This window comes from Echinops telfairi, unplaced genomic scaffold (genome assembly GCF_000313985.2).
Source record: "Echinops telfairi isolate 266 unplaced genomic scaffold, ASM31398v2 ScPeMD7_6;HRSCAF=24_1, whole genome shotgun sequence".
In the NCBI taxonomy this organism is placed as follows: domain Eukaryota; kingdom Metazoa; phylum Chordata; class Mammalia; order Afrosoricida; family Tenrecidae; genus Echinops; species Echinops telfairi.
In genome coordinates this window covers 21772564-21797305 of record NW_022103903.1, presented here as the reverse complement: position 1 = coordinate 21797305, position 24742 = coordinate 21772564, and the positions used below count along the sequence as shown (strand labels likewise).

Here is a 24742-nt window from a genome sequence, read left to right as displayed (position 1 = left end):
CATAAAACTCTCTCTTATACATGAGTTGCTGTGGATTTGTTTCTCCAAAGTACCCAGACTAATACACCGGCTATCAAAAGATAAAGTATCTGGGGTCTTAAAAGCTTGAAAATAAACATGGGGCCATCTAACTGAGAAGAAACAAAGCCTACATGCAAGAAGCACACCAACCTGTGTGATCATGAGGTGTCAATGGGATCAGGTATCAGGCATCAAAGACCCAGAACAAAAAATTATATCAATGTGAATGAGGGAGCCTGCAGGGTAGAGACCCAAAGCCCATCTGTGGACAATTGGACAACCCCTTACAGAAGGGTCACAAGGAAGAGACAAGCCAGTCAGGGTGTAGTATAGCACTGATGAAGCATACAACTTTCCTCTAGTTCTTTAATGCTTCCACTCCCCTCTCCATCAGGACCCCAATTTTACCTCACAAATCTGGCGAGACCAGAGCATGTACACAGTTGCAGATAAGGGCTGGAAACACAGGGAATCCAGGACAAATAAATCCCTCAGGACAACTAATGAGAGTAGTAATATCAGGAGGGTAAGGGCAAGGTGGGGACGAACGGGGCAAGAGATCACAATGATCTACATATAACCTCCTTCCTGGGAGACGGACAACAGAAAACTGGGTGAAGGGAGACATTGGTCAGTGTAAGACATGGGGAAAATTTTTTTATAAATTATCAACGGTTCATGAGGGAGGGTGGGTAGGGGAAGAGGGAAATAAGCTGATACCCAGCGCTCAAGTAGAAAGAAAATGTTATGAAAATAATGATGGTAACATGTATACAAATGTGCTTGACAAAATGGATGAATGTACAGTTTGTGATAAGAGCTGTACAAGCCCCCAATAAAATGATTTAAAAGAAAATCCAAAGACAAAAATAAAAAACATTTTTCAGACCGGGCCTACGTCTATGTCAATATACAATATCATAATATTATGGCATAATTTTAAAAATTGCAGGCTTTGGTGCTGAGTTGTCTGTACTCAAATCCCAGTCTGCCACTTACTAGCTGTACTGCTTTATCAAGAAATTACATAAATCTTCTGCATTTCCGTTTCCTCACAGTTAAATGGTAATATCAGTAATCCTTTCCATATAGGGTTGTTCTGAGAATTCAGTGAGTTAGCATGTATTTAGAAGAAAACTACATGGTGCATGGTAAATGTTCAGTAAGTAATACCCCCCCCCAAAAAAATGCTCAATAAGTAATACCTCCCGAACCTTCCCAAAATGGCCACAGAACCCCACTGCCATTAAGCCCAATGACTTACATTGTTCTCAGGTGCCATTTGGCTGGTTCCTACTCATCGTGACAACAGAATGAAACACGACCTGATTCTGAACCATCCTCACAATTGTTGCTATGTTGGAGTCCATTATTGCCGCCACTGTGTCAACCCATCGACTTGACAGTCTTCCTCATTTTCACTACCCTTGTACTTTATCAAGCATGATGTACTTTTCCAAAACTAGTCTCCTCTGATGAAGAAGTATGTGAGACCAGGTCTCTCCATCCTCATTTCAAAGGAGCATTCTGGCTGTTCTTTTTCCAAGATAGATTTGTGTGTTCTTTTGGTAGGCTACATGGTACTTTTAATATTCTTCTCCAGCACTATAATCCAAATGCATCCATTCTTCTTCGGTTTCCTTTATTCAATATCCAACTTTCACATGCATATAAGGCCATTGAAAAGACCACGGCTTGGGTGAGACATACCTTAGTCATCAAAATGGCCTCCCTGCTCTTGACTGCTGATACCAAGCAAGATGACATCCTTAACAACCCCAATCTTTTCCCCATTTATCATGATGCTACCTATTGGTACAAATGTGACAATGTATGTTTTCTATACATTGAGTTATAATATATTCTGAAGGCTCTAGTCTTGACTCTCCATCAGTAAGTACTTCAAGTCCTCCTCATTTCAGCAAGCAAGGTTGCGCATTCTGCATATCACAGGCTGCTAAGCTTTTCTCCAATCAAGATGTCATGCTCTTTTTTATATACTCCAACTTCTGGGTTTATTTGGTCAGTGTATAGATTGAATAAGTATTGAAAGGATACCACCCTGATGTACACATTTCCAGATTTTAAACCCTGCAGCAATCCCTTGTTCTGCTTGTACAACCACCTTTTAATTCATGTAGTTTCTGAATGAGCAAAACGAAGTGTTCTGGAGTTCCCATTCTTCTTAATGCCATCTGTTTTGATGATCCACATAGTCAATAAAACAGAAGTAAATATATCTTGATATTGTCTGCTTTCAGCTGAAGTCAGCTGAATTCACCTGAAGTCAGCAGTGATATCCCCTGTTCCATGTCCTCTTCTGAATCCAAGTCAAATCTGTGGCAGCTCCCTGTTGTTGTGCTTTTGGAAGTAGATCTCCAGGCCTCCCACTCAGTCAATCCTGAATCATATTGATCCTGTATAGGATTTCTGAGGCTGTAAATCTTTACAGACACAGAAAGCCTCACATTTCTCCCTTGGAGTAACTAGTGGATTTGAACTTCAGACTTTGAAATTGGTAGCCCAATACTTACCTGACAATCACAGATCCTTCAGTAAGTAATATTGTTGCTCTTTTTAGATGCTATTGAGTCAATTGAGACTAACAGTGATCTTATCTACAACCACACAAACGCTTCCTGGTGCTGTTCTTAATGTTTGAGCCCATTTTGGCAGCCACTGTGTCAATCCATCTTATCGAGAGGCTTTGTCTTTTTCATTGCCCCTCTATGTTATCAAGCCTGACGTCCTCCTTCAGGGACTGGTCTCCCTGACAGGTCCAAAGTATGTGAGATGAAGTCTCACCATCCTTGTCTCTAAGGAGCATTCTGGCTGTACTTCCTCCAAGACAGATTTGTGTTTTTTTGGCAGTGCATGATATAGCATCCCTGTCCAGGGTATGTGAGAGGAAGTCTCTAAGGAGCATGCTGGCTGTACTTCTACCACTGATCAGTTTGTTCTTTTGGCAGTCTGCATGGTACTTTGAATATTCTTCACCAGTACCTTAATTTAAATGCATCAATTCTTCCACAGTCTTCCTTATTCAATATCCAAATTTTGCATGTATATGAGGCAATAGAAAATACTATGGTTTTGGTCAGGTGTACCTTTGTCCTCAAAATAACATCCTTAGCTTTCAACGCTTTAAAGAGGTCTTGTGCAACAGATTTGCCCAGTGTAATAAATCATTTAATATTTTGTCTGCTGCTTCCATGAACATATATTATGGATCAAAGCAAGACAAAATCCTTGACAACTTCAATCTTTCTCCATTGATCATGATGTTAACTATTGGTCCAGTTGTGAGGATTTGATTTTTCTTTAGTTTGACTTGTAATCCATATTAAAGGCTGCAATCCTGGTAATTATCAAATGTTTTAAGTCCTCCTCACTTTCAGCAAGCAAGGATGTATCATCTGTCTATCACAGGTTGTTAATAAGCTTTGCTCCAATTCTGTTGCATCCTTCTTCATATAATCCAGGTACTCTGATGATTTGTTCAGCATACCGATTGAATAAGTATGGTGAGAGAATACAACCCTGACACACATCTTTCCTCATTTTAAACGATGAGGTATTTCCCATAACTATTCCTGTAACTGTCTCTTGATTCATGTACAAGGTCCACATGAGTGCAATGAAGTGCTCTGGAATTCCCATTCTTCTAAGGCTATCTTTAGTTTGTTATGATCCACACAGCTGAATGCCTTTGCATGGTCAATAAAACACAAACACTTTTTCAGTGTTCTCTGCTTTCAGCCAGGTCCATCTGACATCAGCAATGATATCCCTTTTTCTACATCCTCTTCTGAATCCAGCTTGGATTTCTAGCAGCTCCCTGTCAATATACTGCTGCAACTGTTGTTGGATTATCTTCAGCAAAATTTTACTTGCATGTGATATCAATGATATTGTTTTATAATTTATGCATTCTGTTGGGTCACCTTTCATTGGAATAGGCGCAAATATGAATCTCTTCCAGACAGATGGTCAAGTAGCTATTTTCCAAATATCCTGACTTGGACTAGTAAGTGCTTCCAGTGCTTCATCAGCCTTTTGAGACATTCAATTAGCGTTCTATCAATTCCTGGAGGTTTAGTTTAGGTTTATGCTTTGAGTGCAGCTTGGTTCTTACTCATATGCTATGTCCTGAATATTGACTGGCTCTTTGTGGTACAGTAGCTGTGTATATTATTTCCATTTTATTTTGATGCTTCCTATCTCGTTCAATATTATACTCATACACTTCTAATAATGCAACTCGAAGCTTGTATTTTTTTTCCTTGAGTTCTTTCCATTTTAGATATGCTGAGGTTTTCTAACTCTAGATTTTTACACATTTCAATAAAATATTTTACTTCATCTCTTGAGCTGCTCTTTAAAAATTTGTTCAGCTCTTTGACTTCATCATTTCTCCCATTTGCCTTAGCCACTCTATGATGAAAAGCAAAAAGGTTTTGGAGTCTCCTCTGACATCCATACTGATCCTTTCTTTCCTGTCTTTTAAATGACTTTTGCTTTCTTTGGGAATGATGTTTTTGATGTCTTCCTACAACTGACCAGGTCTTCTATCATTAGTGTTCAACGTAGCAAATCTGTTCTTGAGATGTTCTCGAAATTAAGGTTAGATATGTTCAAAGTCATATTTTGGCTCTTGTGGACTTGTCATTTTCTTCATCTTCAACCTGAACTGACATATGAACAATTGGTGGTCTGTTCCAGTTAAATGTTGGCCTGGTTTTAGTGGGTGATATTTATCTTCTCTTCCCACAGATGTAGTCAATTTGATCTGTGTATTCCATTTGGAGTAAAAAGGTATTTGCAATGAAGTTGTTCATCTTGCAAAAGTTCATTGTGCGATCTCCAGGAACTCTTCCATTTTTTTTACACCACTAGCTTTAGTGGTTGGTAAATAGTTAGTGGAAGAATAGTTGTATTGATTGAATTTCCTATAGAGCAGATAGAGACAATCCTATCATAGACAGCATTGTACACCTAGATCTTGAAATGTCCTTTTTGACCATCATTCCTCTTGATTGTGTCATTCCTGGTATAGTAAATCATATGATATTCTGATTGAAAATGACCAATAACAGTGCATTTGAGCTCGTGAATGTCGTAGATAACAATTTTTATGCATTCCATTTCAATTTTGACAACTTCTACTTTTCCTAGATTAATACCCTGTACATTACAAGTTCCAATTAGTAGATTTCTGCAGCTGTTTCTTCTCATTTTGAGTTCTTCCCCAATCAGCAAATGAAGGCCCTTGAGGTTTTAATCTCACAGGCTTTACTCCATCCATGCCATTATAGTTGACTGTACTTTGAGAAGGTAGCTCTTCTTCAGTCATATCTTGGGTGCCTTCTGAGATGATGGGCTCATCTTCTGGCACTGTCTCTGACAATGTTCAGCTTCTGTCTATTAGGCCTTCAGTATTTGACAATGTTTAGATGCTATCCATCAGGTTTTCAGTGGCTACTTCCTCAGAAGAAAACAGCTTATTCCTTCTTCATAGTCTGTAAACTCCACTGAAACCTTTTCACTTTGGTTTTTGAACAGCGTTTGAAATACCAGTAACATAACTTCCAGCATCACAACAACACACAAGCTACCACAGTATGGAAAACTGACAGACAAGTGTTGGTCAATAAGTAATAGCCATTTATATTATTGAAGTCCCTCGGCAGTGCGAGAGCTAAGTGCTTGACAACTAGCCAGAATATTGACAGCTTGAGTTCATTAAGAGGAGCTGTAGAAGATGAGGCTGCATCTACTCCATAAAGGCCAAAGCCTGGAGAGCCTAGTGGTGAAGTTCTCCTCTGCACACACAGGTCACCATGCGTCAAAACTGACTGGATGACCATGAACAATAAGAATATCATTACAATTTCCACCACCATCACAGCACCACCACCAGCTTTTTACGCTCCAAAGCCAACAGAGTAAATAAACTTGTAGCAGAGTGAAGTGAGGAGTGTAAGTCATGCAGAAAGCACACACACTATATATATGTATGTATGTATATAATTGTTATCAAGGTGATTTCAACTCACAACCACCCCATAGGACAACACAGAATTGTCCCCAAGGGTTTCTGAGGCTGTGCATTTTTACAGGAGCAGAAAGTCTCATTTTTATCTTAAGGAGTGGCTCTTGGGTTTGAACTGCTGACCTTGCAAGTAGCAACCCAACATGTAATCTACTATGCTGCTAGGGCTCCAGAAAGGGCACTATAGGACTTACTCAATTTTGAAATGGGATGGATTAAACGTTTCCAGGAGGATATTGCACTCTTAAGGCAAGGTGTCTCTTTAATATCAGTTGACAGTTGGCCTGCAAGTGACAAATAAAACATGTAACAATAAAGATGTAAGGCAATAAACACCTTCAAGCCCTGTCTGATTGCTAGGGTGGGGGGAAAAAATATTCTCAGCTGAAAATTAGTACTAGGGTTAATTCCGTAACTGTAATCTCAACTCTGGTGGAATTTGTCAAGTAAAGGTTCACTGATATCCTCCAGCAGCATTTAGATTCCTGTGGATTTCCAGTAAGATGCAGATACACAAAGACAACTCTGTTAAATAGACTAATGGCAGTCTTTACTAGAAGAAAGGCATGGTGGAAAGAAATCATTATAAATTATGGGACAAGAAGTTGGAGCGATCATCTGCCCGCCCCTCTCACCTCACAGATCAGGTCACTGGGCCCACAGGGGATCGCTGTCTTAACCAAATCAGAGGGTCAATCTGTGTCAGAATTCCTTTCTCTCGACTTCATTAGTTCAGAGCACTTTTCATGACCCATTTTAGGAGTTATTTCCATGGAACATTTGAGTAAAATGTATTACATGTACTGAGAGTAGTAGGAGAAACAATGCAAAGAAAAACAGGCAGGCAATGAACAGGCAACTTAATAAGAAACTGAAATGACCCGAAAAGAACATATGAAAAGATACCATATCTCACTAATAATGGTAATATGCACAATTCAAGCAAATTGAATTCTGATCAAATTGGAAAACTTTTAAATTCAATAAGTAATTGGTGATGAAGAGTTAGAACAAAGAGAACTTTCTAGCTCTGCTGTAAATTGATACTCCCTTTAGGAGAATAAGGACATAGCAGGGGGCTTCAAAAAGTGCATGGATAAATAAATATATGGAACAATTCTATTGTCTTTTTGGGGGGAGGGGGTATATATCATTTATTTATTTGACAGTCATATTGATATATAATTGACATATCATAAATTCAATAGTTCAATAGTATTAAAAACAGTTGTGCAATTGTCACCACAATCAATTTTAGAACACTTTCTTCTTTCTCATACTCATTAATTTTAGCTCCTCATTTTTGTTAGCTCTCCCCCAACCTCCCTGCTGTGCCCCTAGGAAACTATTAATGCAGTTACTGTCTCTGTAGATTTACCTACCCTGAATTTCATATATGGAGAAACATACAAATCAAAAACAAAAGACTAAACAAAAAATTTTAAAAGACCAACAACAATAACAACACAAAACAGAGAAAAACATCAGCAGAAAATATTAAAAATGGGAACAATTTAAATTTGGTCAAAGGAGACATCATATAATGAGGAATTACATTTTTGTTTTGTTTTTAATAATTTTATTAGGGGCTCATACAGCTCATATCACAATCCATACATCCATCCACTGTGTCAAGCACATTTGTACATTTATTGCCATTATCAATTTCAAAACATTTTCTTTCTACTTGAGTCCTTGGTACCAGCTCATTTTTCCCTATTCCTCCCCCTCCCTTTCTCCCTCATGAATCCTTGATAACTGATAATTATTACTTTTCATGTCTTATACTGTCTGATGTCTCCGTTCAGCCACTTTTCTGCTGTCCATCCCCCTGTGAGGGGGTTATATGTTGATCATTGTGATCGGTTCCCCGTTTCTCCCCCCTTCCCTTTACCCCCCTGGTATCACTTCTCTCAATATTGGTCCTGAAGGGTACATCTCTCCAGGATTCCCTGTGTTTTCAGCTCTTATCTGCATCCGTGTACATCCTCTGGTCTAGCCAGATTTGTAAGGTAGAATTGGCATCATGATAGTGAGGGGGCCTAGGTGGGGGAAGCATTAAAGAACTAGAGGAAAGTTGTATGTTTCACTGGTGCTATACTGCACCCTGACTGGCTCGTCCCTTCCTGTGACCCTTCTGTAAGGGGATGTCCAATTATCTAAAGATGGGCTTTGGGTCTCCACTCTGCATGGCCCCTCATTCACATTGATATGGTTTTTTGTTCTGGGTCTTTGATGCCTGATACCTGATCCCATTGACACTTCACACACTTCATGAACACATGCTTCTTACATGTGGACTTTGTTGCTTCTCAGTTAGATGGCCGCTTGTTTATCTTCAAGCTTTTAAGACCCCACACCCAATCTCTTTTGATAGCTGGGCACCACCAGTTTTCTTCACATTTGATTATGCACCCATTTTGTCCTCAGGGATCATGCTGGGAAGCTGAGCATTAAGGAATGCCAGGTCATTAGAACAAAGTGTTCTTGTGTTGAGGGATACTTGAGTAGACGCCCAGAGGAATTATGTTTTAACCTAACTACATCTGCAGTAATCCACTTTACAATGCACTCTGAATAAATCTCAAAAATATGTCATTTACATTAAGTCTGAAAACATACAACAGAGCAAGTACTATATGTATTGTTCAGCAACAGTCCATACTTAAAAAAAATTTAGGCATCTTACATCCTACATTTCAAACGTTCACTTTATAACATGTCACTTTCATGAAAGGTCTGTATTAGTACCAGTTTTCCCTGAGTGAGATAAATCTGAAGAGTATTTCCACTCTCTGGCGTGTGTTGGTTTTTCATCGAATTGTTACAGAGGCAGCACGCACCTCAAGCAGCCAGAGTGGCATTGCCAGGGTCCTTCCCTGGCGCCACACCCAGTACCTCAGCTCAATAACACATCTAGTATTGCGCGGCGTGATTTCAGACCATACGTAAACAACATAGCCAAGATGTCTTTCCGTAACTTATGATTCCTTTCATGATTATATTTTCGAGATGCATATTTATACTTATTCCATTATGCTTATGAATTTTGATGAACATGCACTATTTAAATTATATGAACAACTCACTTCTTACCCATATTTAAACTTTGCATTGTGTCTGTTAATGTAATATATTCATGTTGGTTTAGTACTATATGTTCGTGTTTTCGATACTATTTTTTATGATTTGGTAGATAAATTTTTCGGGTCTGGAAACGCTGAAATTTTTTTCCCAAGTAAATTAATTGCAATTGCTTCTTTGCTTTATGACATCCCAGTTTAAGAAAGGTTTCATAGGAATACTCTGCTTTCAGACAGCAGGAGATACCTCTATTATAATTATTATTTTTTTGAAACCTCTATTATTACAAAGAAAAGATAAAGCCCAGAAGAAGGTGAATATGCAAGGAATAATTAAAATTGATTATCTGCCTGCACAGCAAGGAAGCTGACTCAAAACTCAACTGATATTTTCTCCGTTAGAAGTCTCAAGGGTGGAAAAATTGTTCTTGCCATTGTACATGAATTTGGATAATTATTACATCGGCAACCAGGCCTTCATTCCTATAACACTAGGGTTGATTTTCACAACAAAAAAGTCCATGTTGATGCTTCTTCCTTAACATACCAATGACTAAAAGGTTCATAACCAAATACATAAATAACTGCTTAATGAAATGCTATAATTTGAATCTACAGAAAGTCAGAACAATGAACAACTTACCGTTCTGTAATCATGTTAAGTAAGTGTCAACTTAAGTAAGCACTTAAGCCGTGGCTGGAGGTCTGACCTGGGTCCCTGAGTTGGAATGCTTGAGGGATATACTTCAAACACAGAATGTTTATCCATGGACATAAGTGGGCTTGATCAAAGCAGAGACTTTTTTTAAAGTGTTCATTTTAAAAACAGAAGTGTAAATAAGACCGTGATTTATGAATCTGCTAATGCCCCTTACTGCTGTAGACATCAAAAGATCATGTCTTTGGCTGAGGTAAATATAAAGAATGCTTGCTTGTTCAAAAAAAGTAATTGGTACCCCTATTAAAATCCCACTTCCACTAAGAGTTTCAAATTGTTTTTCCTCTTGCCAGGTCTTAAAGAATGCGGTCAAAAAGCAGCGACAAGGCGGGCTCACCCCCACAACAATTTGGGAGACAGAGTAAAGACCATAGTGCCCAAGGTCCTGAGGGAACGAAGCACAGCAAGCAAAGCAAAGGCCTAGTGAGTGAGTTGGATGCAATTGCTCCATGTCCCATGCCAGAGAATTCACACCACGTCAATGGCCACCAAGGCCAAGACCTCTCAAGAGATGACCTCTTATTCCTCCTCAGCATCCTGGAAGGAGAACTGCAGGTGAGCTTGGTTGGAGTCCTGCTCATCACGTTTCAAAGGGAAGGCTGACTGAGAATTGGGGGTGCATGCCGCCACAGCAATCGCTATCTGTGGCTCATACTTGTGTGTACATGAAAGCAAAGAGTGTGTACGCATATGCAAGATTCTCTTCTGCTAGCTTGAAAGGCAATTAATCACATTTAAAAGGGCTGTCGTTATGACATGGGATTGGAATGCACGTTGTAAAAGGTCACATCCTCTGCCCATGCTGCTCTTGAGCTCCAGCACACAGGCACGTATCAGTAACAATAATTCCAGATGACTTCTGGGTTGCTTTAAATAACAATAGGTGCTTTTGTACTCTATGTGAACTGGCTCCCAGGCTCCTCACTCTGGTATTATTAATCTACATTAAAAAAAAATTTTTTTAAATCCAAAATACTGAAAACAGCTGCTAGAATGAATGAAGAACTATCTTATTTTCTAGCCCTGAAAACACACGTTAGCTCACTGAGGGATACCATTTTATCTCTCTCTCTCTCTCTCTCTCTCTCTCTCTCTCTCTCACACACACACACACACACACACACACACACACACACACGCCTCCCACTGCAGTACAGCGATCATTTTTTTAAAGCATTATTAATGTGTCAATCGTTTATAAAGAAGGATGAAAGGGCACCGTTTTGCTATCTTTTCCAAAAGGCGCTCTAATCAAATATGATGTGCTTGCCTTTGGGGGCGGAGATGGGAATAATGAGAAGTACTGCCAGCTATCACAAGATATCCCTTGCTGAGACAGTTAGTAGAGAAGCAGGCTTCTTGAAATACCTTTTGTTCCTACAGGCCCGAGATGAAGTTATAGGTGTTTTAAAGGCTGAAAAAATGGACTTGGCTTTGCTGGAAGCTCAGTATGGGTTTGTCACTCCAAAAAAGGTGCTCGAGGCTCTTCAACGGGATGCTTTTCAAGCAAAATCTGCCCCCTGGCAGGAGGACATCTATGAGAAACCAATGAATGAGGTACTTGACATATCAGAGGGTGCCAGCCAAGCATGAGGCCTGGGGGCTGGGGTGGGGGACATGAACTATAATTCCTTTTCAGTCTCTTTTTACTTTAAGGTATCTAAAAACTACCCAAAGCAGAATCGGATATGGCCAGACTGCAATAACCTTGAAATACTACATGCGCTACAACAGAGAAGACTGGATTCTAGCTAGGGTGCTTCCACTAGGTCTGGTTCTTAGTATCAGACAGAAATCAATCAAATAATAAGAAAATTTTCTTCTCTCCAGGTCCTGTCCCCCTCTATCCCTGAAACACCCAACACACACACACACACACACACACACACACACACACACACACCCCAATCACCAATAGTCATCTAGTTGACCCTGACTCATGGCCATCCCTAGTGTATTCCAATAGGCGCGTGTTCCAGGGAGTTTTCAGTGATTGATTTTTCATAAGTAGATCACCTGGCTTTTCTTCCAAGAAATATTCGGGTGTACCCTGACCTCAACGTTTCAGTTAACAGATGAGAGCATGAATGGTTTGCACCACCCAAGAGCTCACGGTAGACAAGCAACACATAGAGGAAAGAGCCTGAACTTCTTTGGCGGATCTGAAGGTTGTTCAAGCTTCATTTAAAAAAAAAAAAAAAAAAAAGGATTAAATCAACTAAGAAGTTAATTTTTAGCATGAAGGGAAATGATCTGAAGAACTGCCCAAGAAATAGAGTTTTTTAAAACATGAAGAGTTTAGATACACAAGTACCATCTTTACCTGAAATTTTAATGGCAGCCAAAAGCTTGACCCCAACAGGTGTTTCCCAGCCACTACAATGGCAGAGGTGGGCAGCCGCCATGTGGCCACCACTGCGTGCAAACGAGGCACTGACTGCACTTTCACTCACTGACATGTCTGACGCTCTCTGGCACTCTTATTCTTCTATTTTCCTCTGAGACTTCAATGGAAAATTTTATAATTTTTCAATTTTGCTAAGAAGAACTGACTAGGAGTGAAGGCTGGAGAGAGTGAGAGCCGTTTGGACAAATTTCCCCCACATAAGCTTTGGCAACCTACCTCAGCACTGACCTCTAATGTCCTTGCTATTCTCTGCCTGGGTTCTCCTGAGAGGAGACTACCATCTTGCCAAGCTGTGACGAATTCTGGTCATGTGGATCTGGATCTCTGAGGGATGAGGAGGAGACCACCCAACGTCTGTTGACTTGTGCTTTCATCCACATTTTAAACAAGAAGGAGCTGAAGCTCAATTCTATTCCACAGTGTTAAAATGTTGTCTGGCTCTAAGCACACTGACTGTGAAATGACATCAGACACAAATTCTCTGGTCTGTATAAGCTCAAATGCAAATTAACGGTCACCGAGTAACCTCATGACAAAATTCCACAAAGGGCAAAACCCCCCAACACGTCAGTGTGCAATTAAACAGAATAATTCCAAAGGTTTGCTCAAAACAGTAGGAAAAAAGTTGGAGTTACAAAATAATTCTATGGCACACATGCAAAATCGAAAATGTCTGGATTCTCCAAGTGCATGGAGTCTTAGCACTACAAAGTGCCACTGAAAGTTATCCATAATCTGACCTGCTTTGTGAATCCCATTTTTAAAGTTATTCTCTCAATAGATTCTCTCTCTCTCTCTTGCACACATGCACACACGCAGACTGAGTTAAGCAAAGTTCATGTTCCTGCTTTCACGATTTGCCTTTTTCCTTTTGCTTGTCTTCCATTTCCCCTTTGAAATTTCCCTTTTCTCCTTCAACCGCCTCTCCAATTCCTTGAAGCCCAGTTCTAACCATCTCGTTGTCTGTACTCCTCTCCACAGTTAGCAGCGAGAGACAGGAATATTCAGACAACAAATAATAAAGGAGAATCCTGATGCAGAGTCCCAGATAGGGCTAAAGGAAAAAAGAAAGGGAGGGAAAATAGTGCCTCCACCTAGACTATCTGCACATCAGATTAAGGAATTTGCACATTAACAATCATATTTTCTGTATATAATGTGCCGACCAAAATAACATGCACAACGATGAAACATACAACTTTCCTCTACTTCCTAAATGCTTCCTCCACCTCTCCACACCCCCCACCACTATCATGATCCCAATTCTACCTTACAAATCCAACTAGACGAGAGGATGTACACTGGTACAGATAGCAACTAGAAACACAGGGAATCCAGGGCGGATGATTCCTTCAGAACCAGTGGTGTGAGTGCAGGGTAGAGGGAGGGTGGGCTGGAAAGGGGAACAGATTACAAGGATTTACATGTGACCTCCTCCCTGGGGGACGGACAACAGAAAAGTGGGTGAAGGGAGACGTCGGACAGGGCAAGATATGACAAAATAATAATTTGTAAATTATCAAGGGTTCATGAGGGAGTGGGCAGTGGGGAGGAAGGGAAAAAATAAAGAGCTGATGCCAGGGGCTTGGGTGGAGAGCGGATGTTTTAAGAATGATGAGGGTTAATGAATGTACAAATGTGCTTTACACAATTGATTTATGTATGGAATTGATAAGAGTTGTATGAGCCCCTAATAAAAAAAGATTAAAATAAATAACATGCACATGTACAAAACATGGAAATCAACATGTGAGGGGGTTACTCGGTTTGCAAAAAGTGTAGAACTAACTGTATGTGTTATTTGTGTAAAACTGCTGTAATCATCCTACCATTAGTTTTGCTCCCTACCCCTGGCCTGTTACCATCCTCCCTCCTTACCTGAAAAATTTTAACCATGCCCAGGGTAAACTAAAGAGGGTTTAACTGTTCTTAAGGCAAAATAACTTAGAAGAGCAAACAGTTCTCAGTTACATGACAGGGTAGAAACTGTGATTCAAGATGAAAAGCTGGAGATGGCCTGTGAGCTAGAACAAAGGATGCAAAGGGGGGTGGGAAGGTTGTCAGAGCAAGGAAAGAAAGAAGCAAAAGTCAGAGAATGCAGTAGAGGGAATCTATTCAGTTTCATTTAAGACTCTCTGTTATAAGTTACCTTAAATAAACACACACACACACACAAGCCAGAATCAATTGCCTAAAATAGTCTTTGTACTCCAAGAAAAAATTGCCACTGAAAATGTAATAGATTTTGGACTTATCAAGGTGGTGTAAAAGAATGTGAGAATAGGCATAATCTTGGGGGCAATCCTTAAAGTATTTATTTTAAACAAATGGATAACTTAGCTTTGAAGTTTAATTTTATTCATTCATTTAATGAGTTTTTATCAAAGAGGTAATCTTTAAAAACTGTGTGATTCCTGCTTTCAGGGTATTGATTGTCTAAGGGACTGACAGACAACAAATAATCAGTGAGTGAGTATAGAATTACACATTATGTTAACCTTCATAGGAAAAAATACAAAATTCTATGTGAGATATAATAGAAGGATCAAATTTAGATAGTCAGGAAAGTAAAAATTTCAGAAGAGGAATAGGATTAATCAGGCCGAAAGGATACAATATTTCTATTTCTAATAAAATTGTGAACTATGTATCATAAAATCTCACTAGAAAATACATACAATCATTAGATAAAAGCGAACTCTTTTGCGCGCCTGCATGAAAGCAAACAAAACCCCAAAGGCTGAATGAAAAGGGAAATTTCCAGACTGGTTTCCTGCTTCATAGATTTTCTTTAACCTTGTTCCTCCACCAGCAAAGTTCCAGCACTGAGAATTAAAGGGCATACTCACTCGCAGTGTCGTCTCTGCAATTGTCCAATGGTTGAGTGACATAGCACAGTGGCTGGTAAGAGTGTTTCTTGGAAGCCTTTTTTACCAAGATGGCTTACATAAAAGTATATCACTCTAACCTTTCATTGATCTTCTTACCAAACCAAAAACCAAACTCAATTTCTGTTGAGTTAATTCTGACTCATAAGGACCTCATAGAACAGAATCGAACTGGGACTAGGGTTTTCAAAGATGTTATCACTACAGAAGTGGACAGCCACATCTTTCTCCTGTGCAGCAGTTGGTGGGTTCAAACTGTTGACCTTTCAATTAGTTAGCAGTTGAGCATTTAACCACTGCACCACCAGGGCTCCTTATCAGGACCCCAGAAATGTTCAGGGTTATTCCAAGACAATTTATCCTGAGAGAAAGTATGAGAGAGAATAAGTCAAAATGGGGAAAAAAGAAAAAGGACAGGGGTCCTAATTCTTAATTAAAATGTATTACTTTTAAACATTTTTTAAAAAACACAGGACTAAAACTCACTGCCTTGGAGTCGATTCTGACTCACAGAGACCCTAAAGTACAGGGTGGAATTGCCCTATGGGGTTCCAGAGAGACTCTAACTCAAAAAGTCTCATCTTTCTCCCAGTATAGGATGAGGTAAGCATACTGCTGGGACCCTCACAGGGTATTGGAGGTACCCAAGCAAGTCAAGAGCCCTGAAATTTAAGCTTCATTAGTTTCATGGTAGACCTTCCTTCCCTCTCTGTTGTGTCTGAGCAAATATATGTGCTTTTCAAAGGGGAAGATTTTATCCTGTTTGTAGGCAGTTTTCAAGGCCAAAACTGAGAGAGAGAATCATACATAGACCAAGTTCTGGAAAGAAACAAAAAGACAGGAGCAAAAAGTACATACCGATAAAGAGGTTAAGAATGTAGAGGTGTAAAAAAAAAAAAAAAGAATGTAGAGGTAATTTAAGAGTACCAGAAGTGGAGGGGAAGGTGTTAAGGGTATGTATGCAAAGAGATCCTTGTGTTAATGAAGCAGGTGTTAAGATTAAGAACAGAAAGATAAGCCAAGGTCTTGGGACTCAGAGAGAGAACTCTGTGTTCCAAATGACTGCTTTGAGGAAAGTGAAATGATGCTAACCAGGAAAAAGAAACTTTCAGCTACATCAAGAGGAATCCGTTAAATCTGGAAGTTCTAGCTAAATCTAAAAATCACCCGAAATGATACCTTAAGGGTGGAAAGGAAAATTATAGACAATCGACCTCAAGCTCAGTAGATGACCAGGATGCGAATGAGAGAGCAGAATCCCCATTCAGAAGAAGAATCAAATGAGAAGGGATCTAGCCAAGGCAGAGCAGCACCATGAGAATCACACCCCCATCTCCTGAATCTGAGAAAATAAGGCATTGAGAGAACAAGCAGCCTCTATCTGAGGATTCCAGTGTTAGCAAAGAAAGGCAAGTTTCAGTAGAGAGGAAGAAGATGGGGCATCTATAAATAGTATAGTTTCTACCTTTGATCTACTGAAAAGGTCAAACAATTTCTCTGTTCTCAGGACTAGCTTTAGATCCACCAGTCTGTTCAGTGTAATAAAAAAAAAAGGGAAGCTAATGCTACCGAGAGCCAATGGAAGGAAACAGAGAGAGAGAACCAAGGCCATGTGGAAAGAGATCAAATCCCTAATCGGGTGACCTGTGGTTTGGGGAGTATTGAAACAGAGTTTTCTTTAATTTCAAAATTAAATGAATATGAAAATTAAAATAAATAATAAGCAATAAAAAGCAACCAAAAAATGCAAATCATCTTTGGTTTTCATCCAATCTGACCATGACAGGCTAATCAGAATTCCAACCTAATAGAATATATTGTGCTTCCTTCTTCCTCATCAAGCAGTTTGATTCTATTACGGGGTTGGCACAAGACAGGAAGTTTGTCATTGTCCAGAAAACATTAAAGAGCTGTCTTTCTATTCAATGACATTTCCTGAAATGATTGGCATATCTTGTTTTATTAAGTCTGCAAATGGCAAAATTCACTAGTACTTAATGATACACCACCTTATAAGCTAATAAAACTCACAGCCATTGAGTCAATCACAACCTTATGGGACAGAGTAAAAATTAGCCTTGTAAATGTGTTGGGCTGCAATCTGAAGGGTCAGCCAGTTGAAACCACCCACGGGTCCTTTGGTGAAAGACAGGGCTTTCTACTCCCATAAACACTTCCAGTCTTGCAAACTCACAGAGGCAGTTCTTTTCTGTCCAATGGAGTCGCTATGAGTCAGTGTTGACTAGGTGGCTGTGGGTTTAGGTTCCAAGACTTTATGTCGCTACAGTAGTAGACAACTTCCACCTTTCCCTGCAGAGTGGCTAAAGGCTTCAACTACTGATCTTGCAGTCAGCATCTCAACTTGTAACCTACTACACAACAAGGGCTCCTACCCGACCTCATTCTGTTCTTAAATGGTCTTATATGTGCTTATCTTATCGTATTGAGAGTCTAAACACGTTAGAGTTCAAAGTTCTCTTATATTCTCCATGGCAACTATCATATTACTAGGTAATGGCATTTAATAAATACTTGTTGACTTGTAAAAGATGGGGGACTAATCTTAGAAAGTACCAAGTCCAAGCACTTAATTACTAACTGAAGAACCTGTAGTACAGAATGTTAGGTAGCTAGGCTATGCGGAGATGTACATATGGTGAAAACTGAAGTTCAGGTGGGACCAGGTCCACAGTTTGATCTGCCGAGAATGCGAAGGAGATTAAAGTGAAAACCATTACTTCTCATATATAGGTTCTATTTTTCTCTCGCTTAGTCTTAGCATACTTTCTAAGAGGCATTCTGGGCATGGAGAAATGAAGGCGCATGGTCAAACTTGAAGTCTGATCTAAAATATCTTTAGAATCAGTAAATCTCTCCTTTGAAAACTTTTCTTCGACACCGCTTTCTGATCCCTGCTGTTGTAAGCATGGCCTCTGTGGTGGCTGTACAGAATGATAGCATGCTTGAATATGAAGTCATCCTTAGTAGTCACGGGATATGGGAAAGAAAACCCTGGGAGTTAAGCATTTTGGTGATAGGAAGGAGCAAAAATTCTACCTAAGAGCAACAGAGGAAAGCTACTGAGGAAGGGTAGGGGAAATGTTTCTAGACTTCAGACAGCATGTAGGTTCTTGGTTCAGTGTGACATAGAGTATATATTTGTGTATAAGCCGAGTTTTTCAGCACATTTTTAAGGCAGTTTTTGTGGTAAAATTAGGCGCCTCGACTGACATTTGGGTCGGCTTCTACTAGGTTGGGTGTGTAAGGTGGAAAGGTATAGGGCTGAAATGTCCAACGAACTATAAGGGGTTAGGGCCTCTACAGGATCAAACCAAGGACTCTCTTCATTTCTATCATTCACTTAGGATCATTTCTCTGGAGAAAGGAAGAGGATCAAAAGGAAGGTATATGGAACTTAAGCATTCCCATGTTTGCCATTGTTGTATGCTATCAAGTCAATTCTCACAGGTTCCAGCTATTCACTCCAGAAATCCACAACACCACCAAAAAAACAACATTTGCGTTGAGTGTGTTTATACACAGGACAAGTGTCAAGTACCAAAAGTCATGAGACACACCACACAAGGAAGTCGAAGCCCAATCCTGAATTACCAATGAGTAAAAAGCTAGATCTTCCACAGAGTAACCAGAGTCTGAACAACTTGTGGCTAACAAGCTATAAATATGTTTTCTTTTGTAGTTGGACAAAGTTGTGGGGAAACATAAGGAATCTTACAGACGACTGCTGGAACAGCTTTTACTAGTCGAAAACTCCCACCAGCAAGCCCTGGTAGAGTTGGAGGAAGAGAAGAGAAAGCATAGGGAATACATGAAGAAGAGTGATGAATTCATCAGCTTACTGGAACAGGAGTGTGAAAGGTAAGGCTGCCCTGAGGGAGACAAGACCCCTCTGCAAACCCAGACAAACTCCTCACTCGGTGCTAAGGCACCGTATCAGCTGCCAAGTATATCAGGAGGAATTCAACACTGTCTGTCTCTGCTTTCACGGTACAAGGCGAGGGAATGACAACGTCCACACAACGCAAGAATAATCAGATGTGAAATGGGCTGTGGAAACCCAGATGTAGGGTTCCTAACTCTGCCAGGAAACGTCCCTGCATGATGTGTTCAGAGGAGATGACGAGGGTCTGGTCACTAAGTGGGGATACGGGTGTGGGAGAGCCAATAGGACACTTCATTTGCATGGGTAGAAACAAGTTTAATTGTACACAAACAAACAAAACATGGCACCGCCATAGAGCTGATTCTACTTCACACAAACCCTATATACAGTATCCAAGACTATAAAACGTCCCGGAGCAGGTCAGCCTCATCTTTCTTGCACAGAGCATCTGCTCCATAGTGCCACCAGGGATCCTTTCTTTCCTTCATCCCCTCATTCCCCAGGGCTCCTTTCTAACCGTCCAAAGGTAAGAACCTATAGATATGCAATGGATCCTCCGGAGACAGAGAGAGGGTGATCACGTTTCCACGTGGCGATAATGCAATATGAGCTGGAACTGAAGGATGAGAAAAATCAAGGCTAGCCATGAGCAGCTGCACTTTATAAGAACGCACATAGCAAGAAGGAGCAAATGAAAAATTATAAGGGGAATGAGATGATCAGATATGCTTTCTTTAAAAAATGCAGAGACATCATGGAAGTAGGACTCAAGGAGCTTTAGACTGGGGCCTGGAAGGCCATGTAGGAAGCAAATCCCCAGAGGAGAAAGGTCCAGGTATAGGTCTCTTTGGGCTGTAAATAAGCAATATTTGTGATGTATTTGTTGCTGGTGTTGTTAGCTGCTATTGAGTTTGCGCCTTACACAGGGCAACCCAATGTACAATGGGATCAGACCACAGGACTCACGTTGGTGGAGTGTTCGGAAATAGATCATCAGGTCTTTCTTCCTAGTGTATCTCACAGTCCAAATAATTTAGTGACCGATGAGATACTGGAGGGCAGGATGAGGGACACAGCTGTAGAGATCTGCACTTAGGTATTCACCCAAGGTGGGGAAGAGTTAACAGGGAGGAAGGTAAAAGATGATTTCTGCTTAAGACATCTGGGTAGGAGGTACCTGCAGTGCGTTCCAAAGTACAGTGTGGGAGAAAGAGAAAGACAAGCCACAGGTGGGAATCTTGGTAGGAAAAGGATGTGTTTGACTCCACATCTGCAGCAGGTGGCAGCTGATGTGTGGATGTGGACACGGTGAGGAGAGAAGAAAGCTGAAAGTGGAATCCTGGAGAAAAGCAGAGGTTGGTGGTTTTCCAGAGGAAAAGAAGCCAAAGAGAGTGGTAGAGTTGAAGGACAGCCAGAAGAGAAGTCAAGGAAACCAAGTGTGTTAGACAGGATCAAGGAACAACTTTTAAGAAAGAATGGGAATTCAAATAGTAGTAAATAATTCAGAAAACACAAAAAGGATGAGAAATGCCCCAGGATATAGCGATCAGGAAGACATTGGGAAGCTTAATGAGTCACATCAATAACACAGTGGGGGGAAAGCCAAACTCTGAAAAAGAAATGAGAACACAGAAGTTTCAAAGGTGGACCACCCCTTTGGAAAGGTTGGGCTAGAAAGAAAGAGAAATTGGTTGGTAAGCATTTTATAAGAGGGGACTTCATTTTGTTCCAATATTCTGAATCGCTTAAGAAAGTATGAGTACGTAGGTGATGTTGAAAGGACAACAAATTCTCCAGATGGATACTGCAGGACAGAAAATAAAGCGCCAATTTTAACTGTGCACTCATTTTCCTTTTGTTATTTTCATGTGTGCTTCCTTTGTGAGTCACTGAACGAACGATGCTGGATTCTAGCCATCATGGATAGCAGGGGGGTAAAAAATTCCCGGTGAGCTAGCTCCCATTTCTGAAGACTGCTGCAAATCCTTACTGTTTTAGTCAACGACTTCTAATTCATATGGTAGTTAGAAAACTGAAGTTGCACCAATATCTAGGCCAATGGCAAACATGTTTCTTCCAAATGCCTCTTAGAGTAGACACTTGGCCAGGGTTCCAGAGACTCCATGGGCCTCACATCAAGTCTGTGTTTCCCACATTCATTAATAGGTTCGTTTTCCACTCACTACGTGGAGGAGGGTCTTGGTAACAAACTTGCTCCTCAGGATCTTTGAAATATCCCCCGGGGGCAGACTAGAAGAATACAGAAAGTCTGGGACCAAGGATAGATTTGACTGAGACGTTCCAATATTATAAGATGTGATAGTCAAGAACACAAGGCTATATTAAATATTATTCTAAATTCGAGTGGCTTGTCTCTTGTGGCTCATTTGACACTTCTTTGGCACTAATTTGCTGAACACATACACTTCCCTTCATCTCTCATTAGTATTAACACTTACTGACAATGGCCACAGTGCTGCTTGTCACAGGCAACAGAGGTAAGGGGTGTGTCTCCACTTGGAGGCTGGTCACATGAAGAAGGGATGTGTGGCATGTGGAGGGCCACTGAGGGATCGTTTTGGAGCTTACTGCTGTCTCTACTATCTTCCGGAAAAAGCTGGAGTGGAATACCAGAAGAAATTTGAGGATGAGTTTGCGAGGGAAAGGGCAGTAATACTGGAAGGGAAATGGTGTACATTATTTAATTCGGAGACGAAAAAGGAACAACATGGAAAAACAGAAACAGAATCAGTGAAAGAAATAAAGACTGTAGGCTGAGGAGAAGAAAAACACTAGGAGGAATACAAAGTGTACACAATTGAATCAATATATTAAGAATGTTATAGCTACAAGTATAGGAGTATAGAAGAAAGAATGAAAATAATATTCTTAGCCTTATAGGGCAAAACATTAATAAAAAAGGTTTCGTGGTGTTGAAACATAATTAAATTGAACATGCCATTACAAGGCTTAGGCAAAAGTGACTAAATGTTTCACTGTGATGGTTAATGTTATGTGTCAACTTGGCTATAATTTTCAGTAGTTTGGCTGGCACTAGACTGATTGCTCTTTCTTAATGTGCTTTATAATATATTATATAACATACATTATATTATATATAATATAGTATAGCACATTATATTAGTATATAGGAATGCCTACTATATAATATATGAATATATTATAACATGGTATAATCATCCTCCATCTTGTGATCTGACGTGAGCAATCAATTAGTTGAAAAGTCAATCAGCTGTAAAAACATAATTTTCCTTGGAGGTGTATGACCTGATCAATACACACATAAGTTAAAAAAAGTATTAATAAAAATTGTAAAAACCTTATTAAACACAAATATCACAATGGGAAGCTACAGTTTCTCAACATATTCTCCACAGTTTAATACTTTATGGAAGAATTCTTTGTCTTTAATCACATCATATCAAAACAGTAATTTGGGCATCCTAAAACATATCATGTTTTAAACATAACATGTTTTAAAATATATATATTCTTTAAGTTTTAGGAAGAGTCAGGCTGTAGGGTGGATGGAAGAAGGTTTCCCAATGAAATTCTCCTAGGACAGTCCTTGCTTCCCTCAAAAAATGAACAGGTATATTGTTGTGATGGGGAAAAAACCTCAATCTTCTCAGCAATGTAACTTTCTGCTTCCTTAAAGTTTCTCTATAATAAGCCTTTCATTCTTCAAGAAAAATCTACCAGAGTATCGCTTGGGAATTCCATCAAATAGTCACCATAACCGTCTGAGTGGACCTGTCTTGAATTTAACTGGCTTACAGATCCCCATTGAAAGTCAATGTTTTGATTGGACTGTTTCTATAAGGTTACCCTAACAAAACTAAAACAAGTTTACTATTGACAGCACCTGTCTGCAGTCACTCACTGCTCACATGTTTTGTCTGGAATAAATTATGCATATATGGTCTGGAACCCTAGTAGCAATACCTCATACATGGATGTTTCAGCAAAGCTAACTTTCTCTCAGTCTGCATGGGATTCACTGTCCCCTGACCTCTAGGTTATCATTAGTTGAGCTCTGTCATTTGATTGCTGAGTGTGGGTTCACCAGCTCCCATAATCATGTGAGCCAGATGAAGCCTCCAGCCTGACACCTGACCCACCTATTTATGATTTGTCAGACTATACAACTGCATGGGCCATTTCTTTCAAATAAATTGCTCTCTATATACTTATTATATATGAGAACGGCTTTGAAAAGTTCATGCAAAGTTGAAATTAGAAGATAATGGGATCTTTCCATGATTTTTTGAAGCCGGTTCATACAGACACTACAGTGATTTTTGTTCCTCCAGAGAACCCAGCCTAAGATACTCAGGTTATTCTTTGCTGTTACAGAAGATAAGAAAATGTCCAACTATTTCTGTTGGTCAAGGAACAGCTTCCAGATGGAGCTCCCAGGGTGTGAGAAGGCTAAACCTATTCTCAACTCACATAATGTACCATATAATCCTCCCTTGTTTACATGTACACTACCACATGGCCCCTAGCTTGGCAGAGTTTGCAACATTTGCCCTCCTTATTCCCCTGCCTTCCTAAAGAAGCTATGGTATTTATGTAGACCGAACTGATTTCTCCGTTTAAGCATGCATTCCAAATGTGAAGTATTAAACTGAACTCCACTTCAAATGGGGAAGTAGAAGAAACCTTAATGATTTCAGGTAAACACACAGAGAGAAGGAGAGGCCAGCCACCTGGCAAACACGGATACTGATGACTGACACATGGCAAACACAGATATTGACCCCTTCACATTTTAGAGTACTTCCTTGCAAGCAAACAGCCACCCTTCACAAAAGTTAACTTGTCAAAAGGGGTCAAAGAATAATGTTTACTTCCTTCCTTTAAAAACTTGCAAGCCACTCCCAACTCAGTGGCCCTGGGTAGAGAGAAACAAAGACAGATATCATAACCCCACAAAAGGGGGTTGGGTGAGCAGAGCTATAAAGATCTATCTGATTAAAGCTCTAAAAAACGTGGCAAAGGTTTAACACTTACTTGTATTCCAAGTACTGAACAATACTTGGAACGCTCGGAAATTGAGTAAGAATTAAAAATACAGGATTGAGGTCTTAGTGAGACATAGAGGATGTAATACTGAATTTAAAATTAAGGCTCTGTTTCTGTGTTTTCTTTGGAGAATTTACTTTATGTGGAAAACCCTAAAGGAACCTGATGTCACACTTTGAGTCCAGGCCAAAATGTTTACCAAGTGATGTCGCTGTCATAATCAGAAAGCAATTGGCTTTTCTACTGAGGGAGGGTGGGTGGGGACAAGGATCAGTTCAGGAAACTCCAGCCCCAAGGACGTTAATGCAAAGTTTTCTTTGATGTAATCTTTGTGGTTTGGGTCGGTCCATGAGGCAGCAGGATTAAATCCACATCTTATGACCGCTTTCTGTCCGGTGACCAGCTCTGGAGTGTGTGCGTGTGCCACCCATGCCCTGAATTATGTATTTGGCAGAATGACAAGTGGAGTCTATGTGAAAGCAATGCCAGTGATTTTTGGCCTTCCTGGATGGCTACACAGGAAAAGCCAAAACAAAACTCACTTTTAGTCAGTGTAGTTTTGCAAAATGTTCCCATAAGTGAAATGCCAATTTTACCTATGCTTTCAAAGGACGTTGCAT

The 24742-nt window shown here is 40.0% G+C and overlaps 2 protein-coding genes across 3 annotated transcripts in view; one reads left to right on the top strand and one right to left on the bottom strand.

The window, feature by feature from the left end:
* The window catches only part of CMSS1 (cms1 ribosomal small subunit homolog), a 477754-nt gene that overhangs the window by 338414 nt on the left and 114598 nt on the right, over positions 1-24742 (bottom strand). The gene's annotated exons all lie outside the window — the stretch shown is intronic.
* The window catches only part of FILIP1L (filamin A interacting protein 1 like), a 347454-nt gene that overhangs the window by 215858 nt on the left and 106854 nt on the right, over positions 1-24742 (top strand). For both annotated transcript variants that reach the window (XM_045286232.1, XM_004716758.3), the window contains exons 2-4: positions 10168-10429; positions 11258-11431; positions 18870-19048. In XM_045286232.1, the coding sequence (XP_045142167.1) occupies positions 10178-10429; positions 11258-11431; positions 18870-19048 (605 nt within the window). In that variant the 5' untranslated portion in view covers positions 10168-10177. The remainder of the gene's footprint in view (positions 1-10167; positions 10430-11257; positions 11432-18869; positions 19049-24742) is intronic.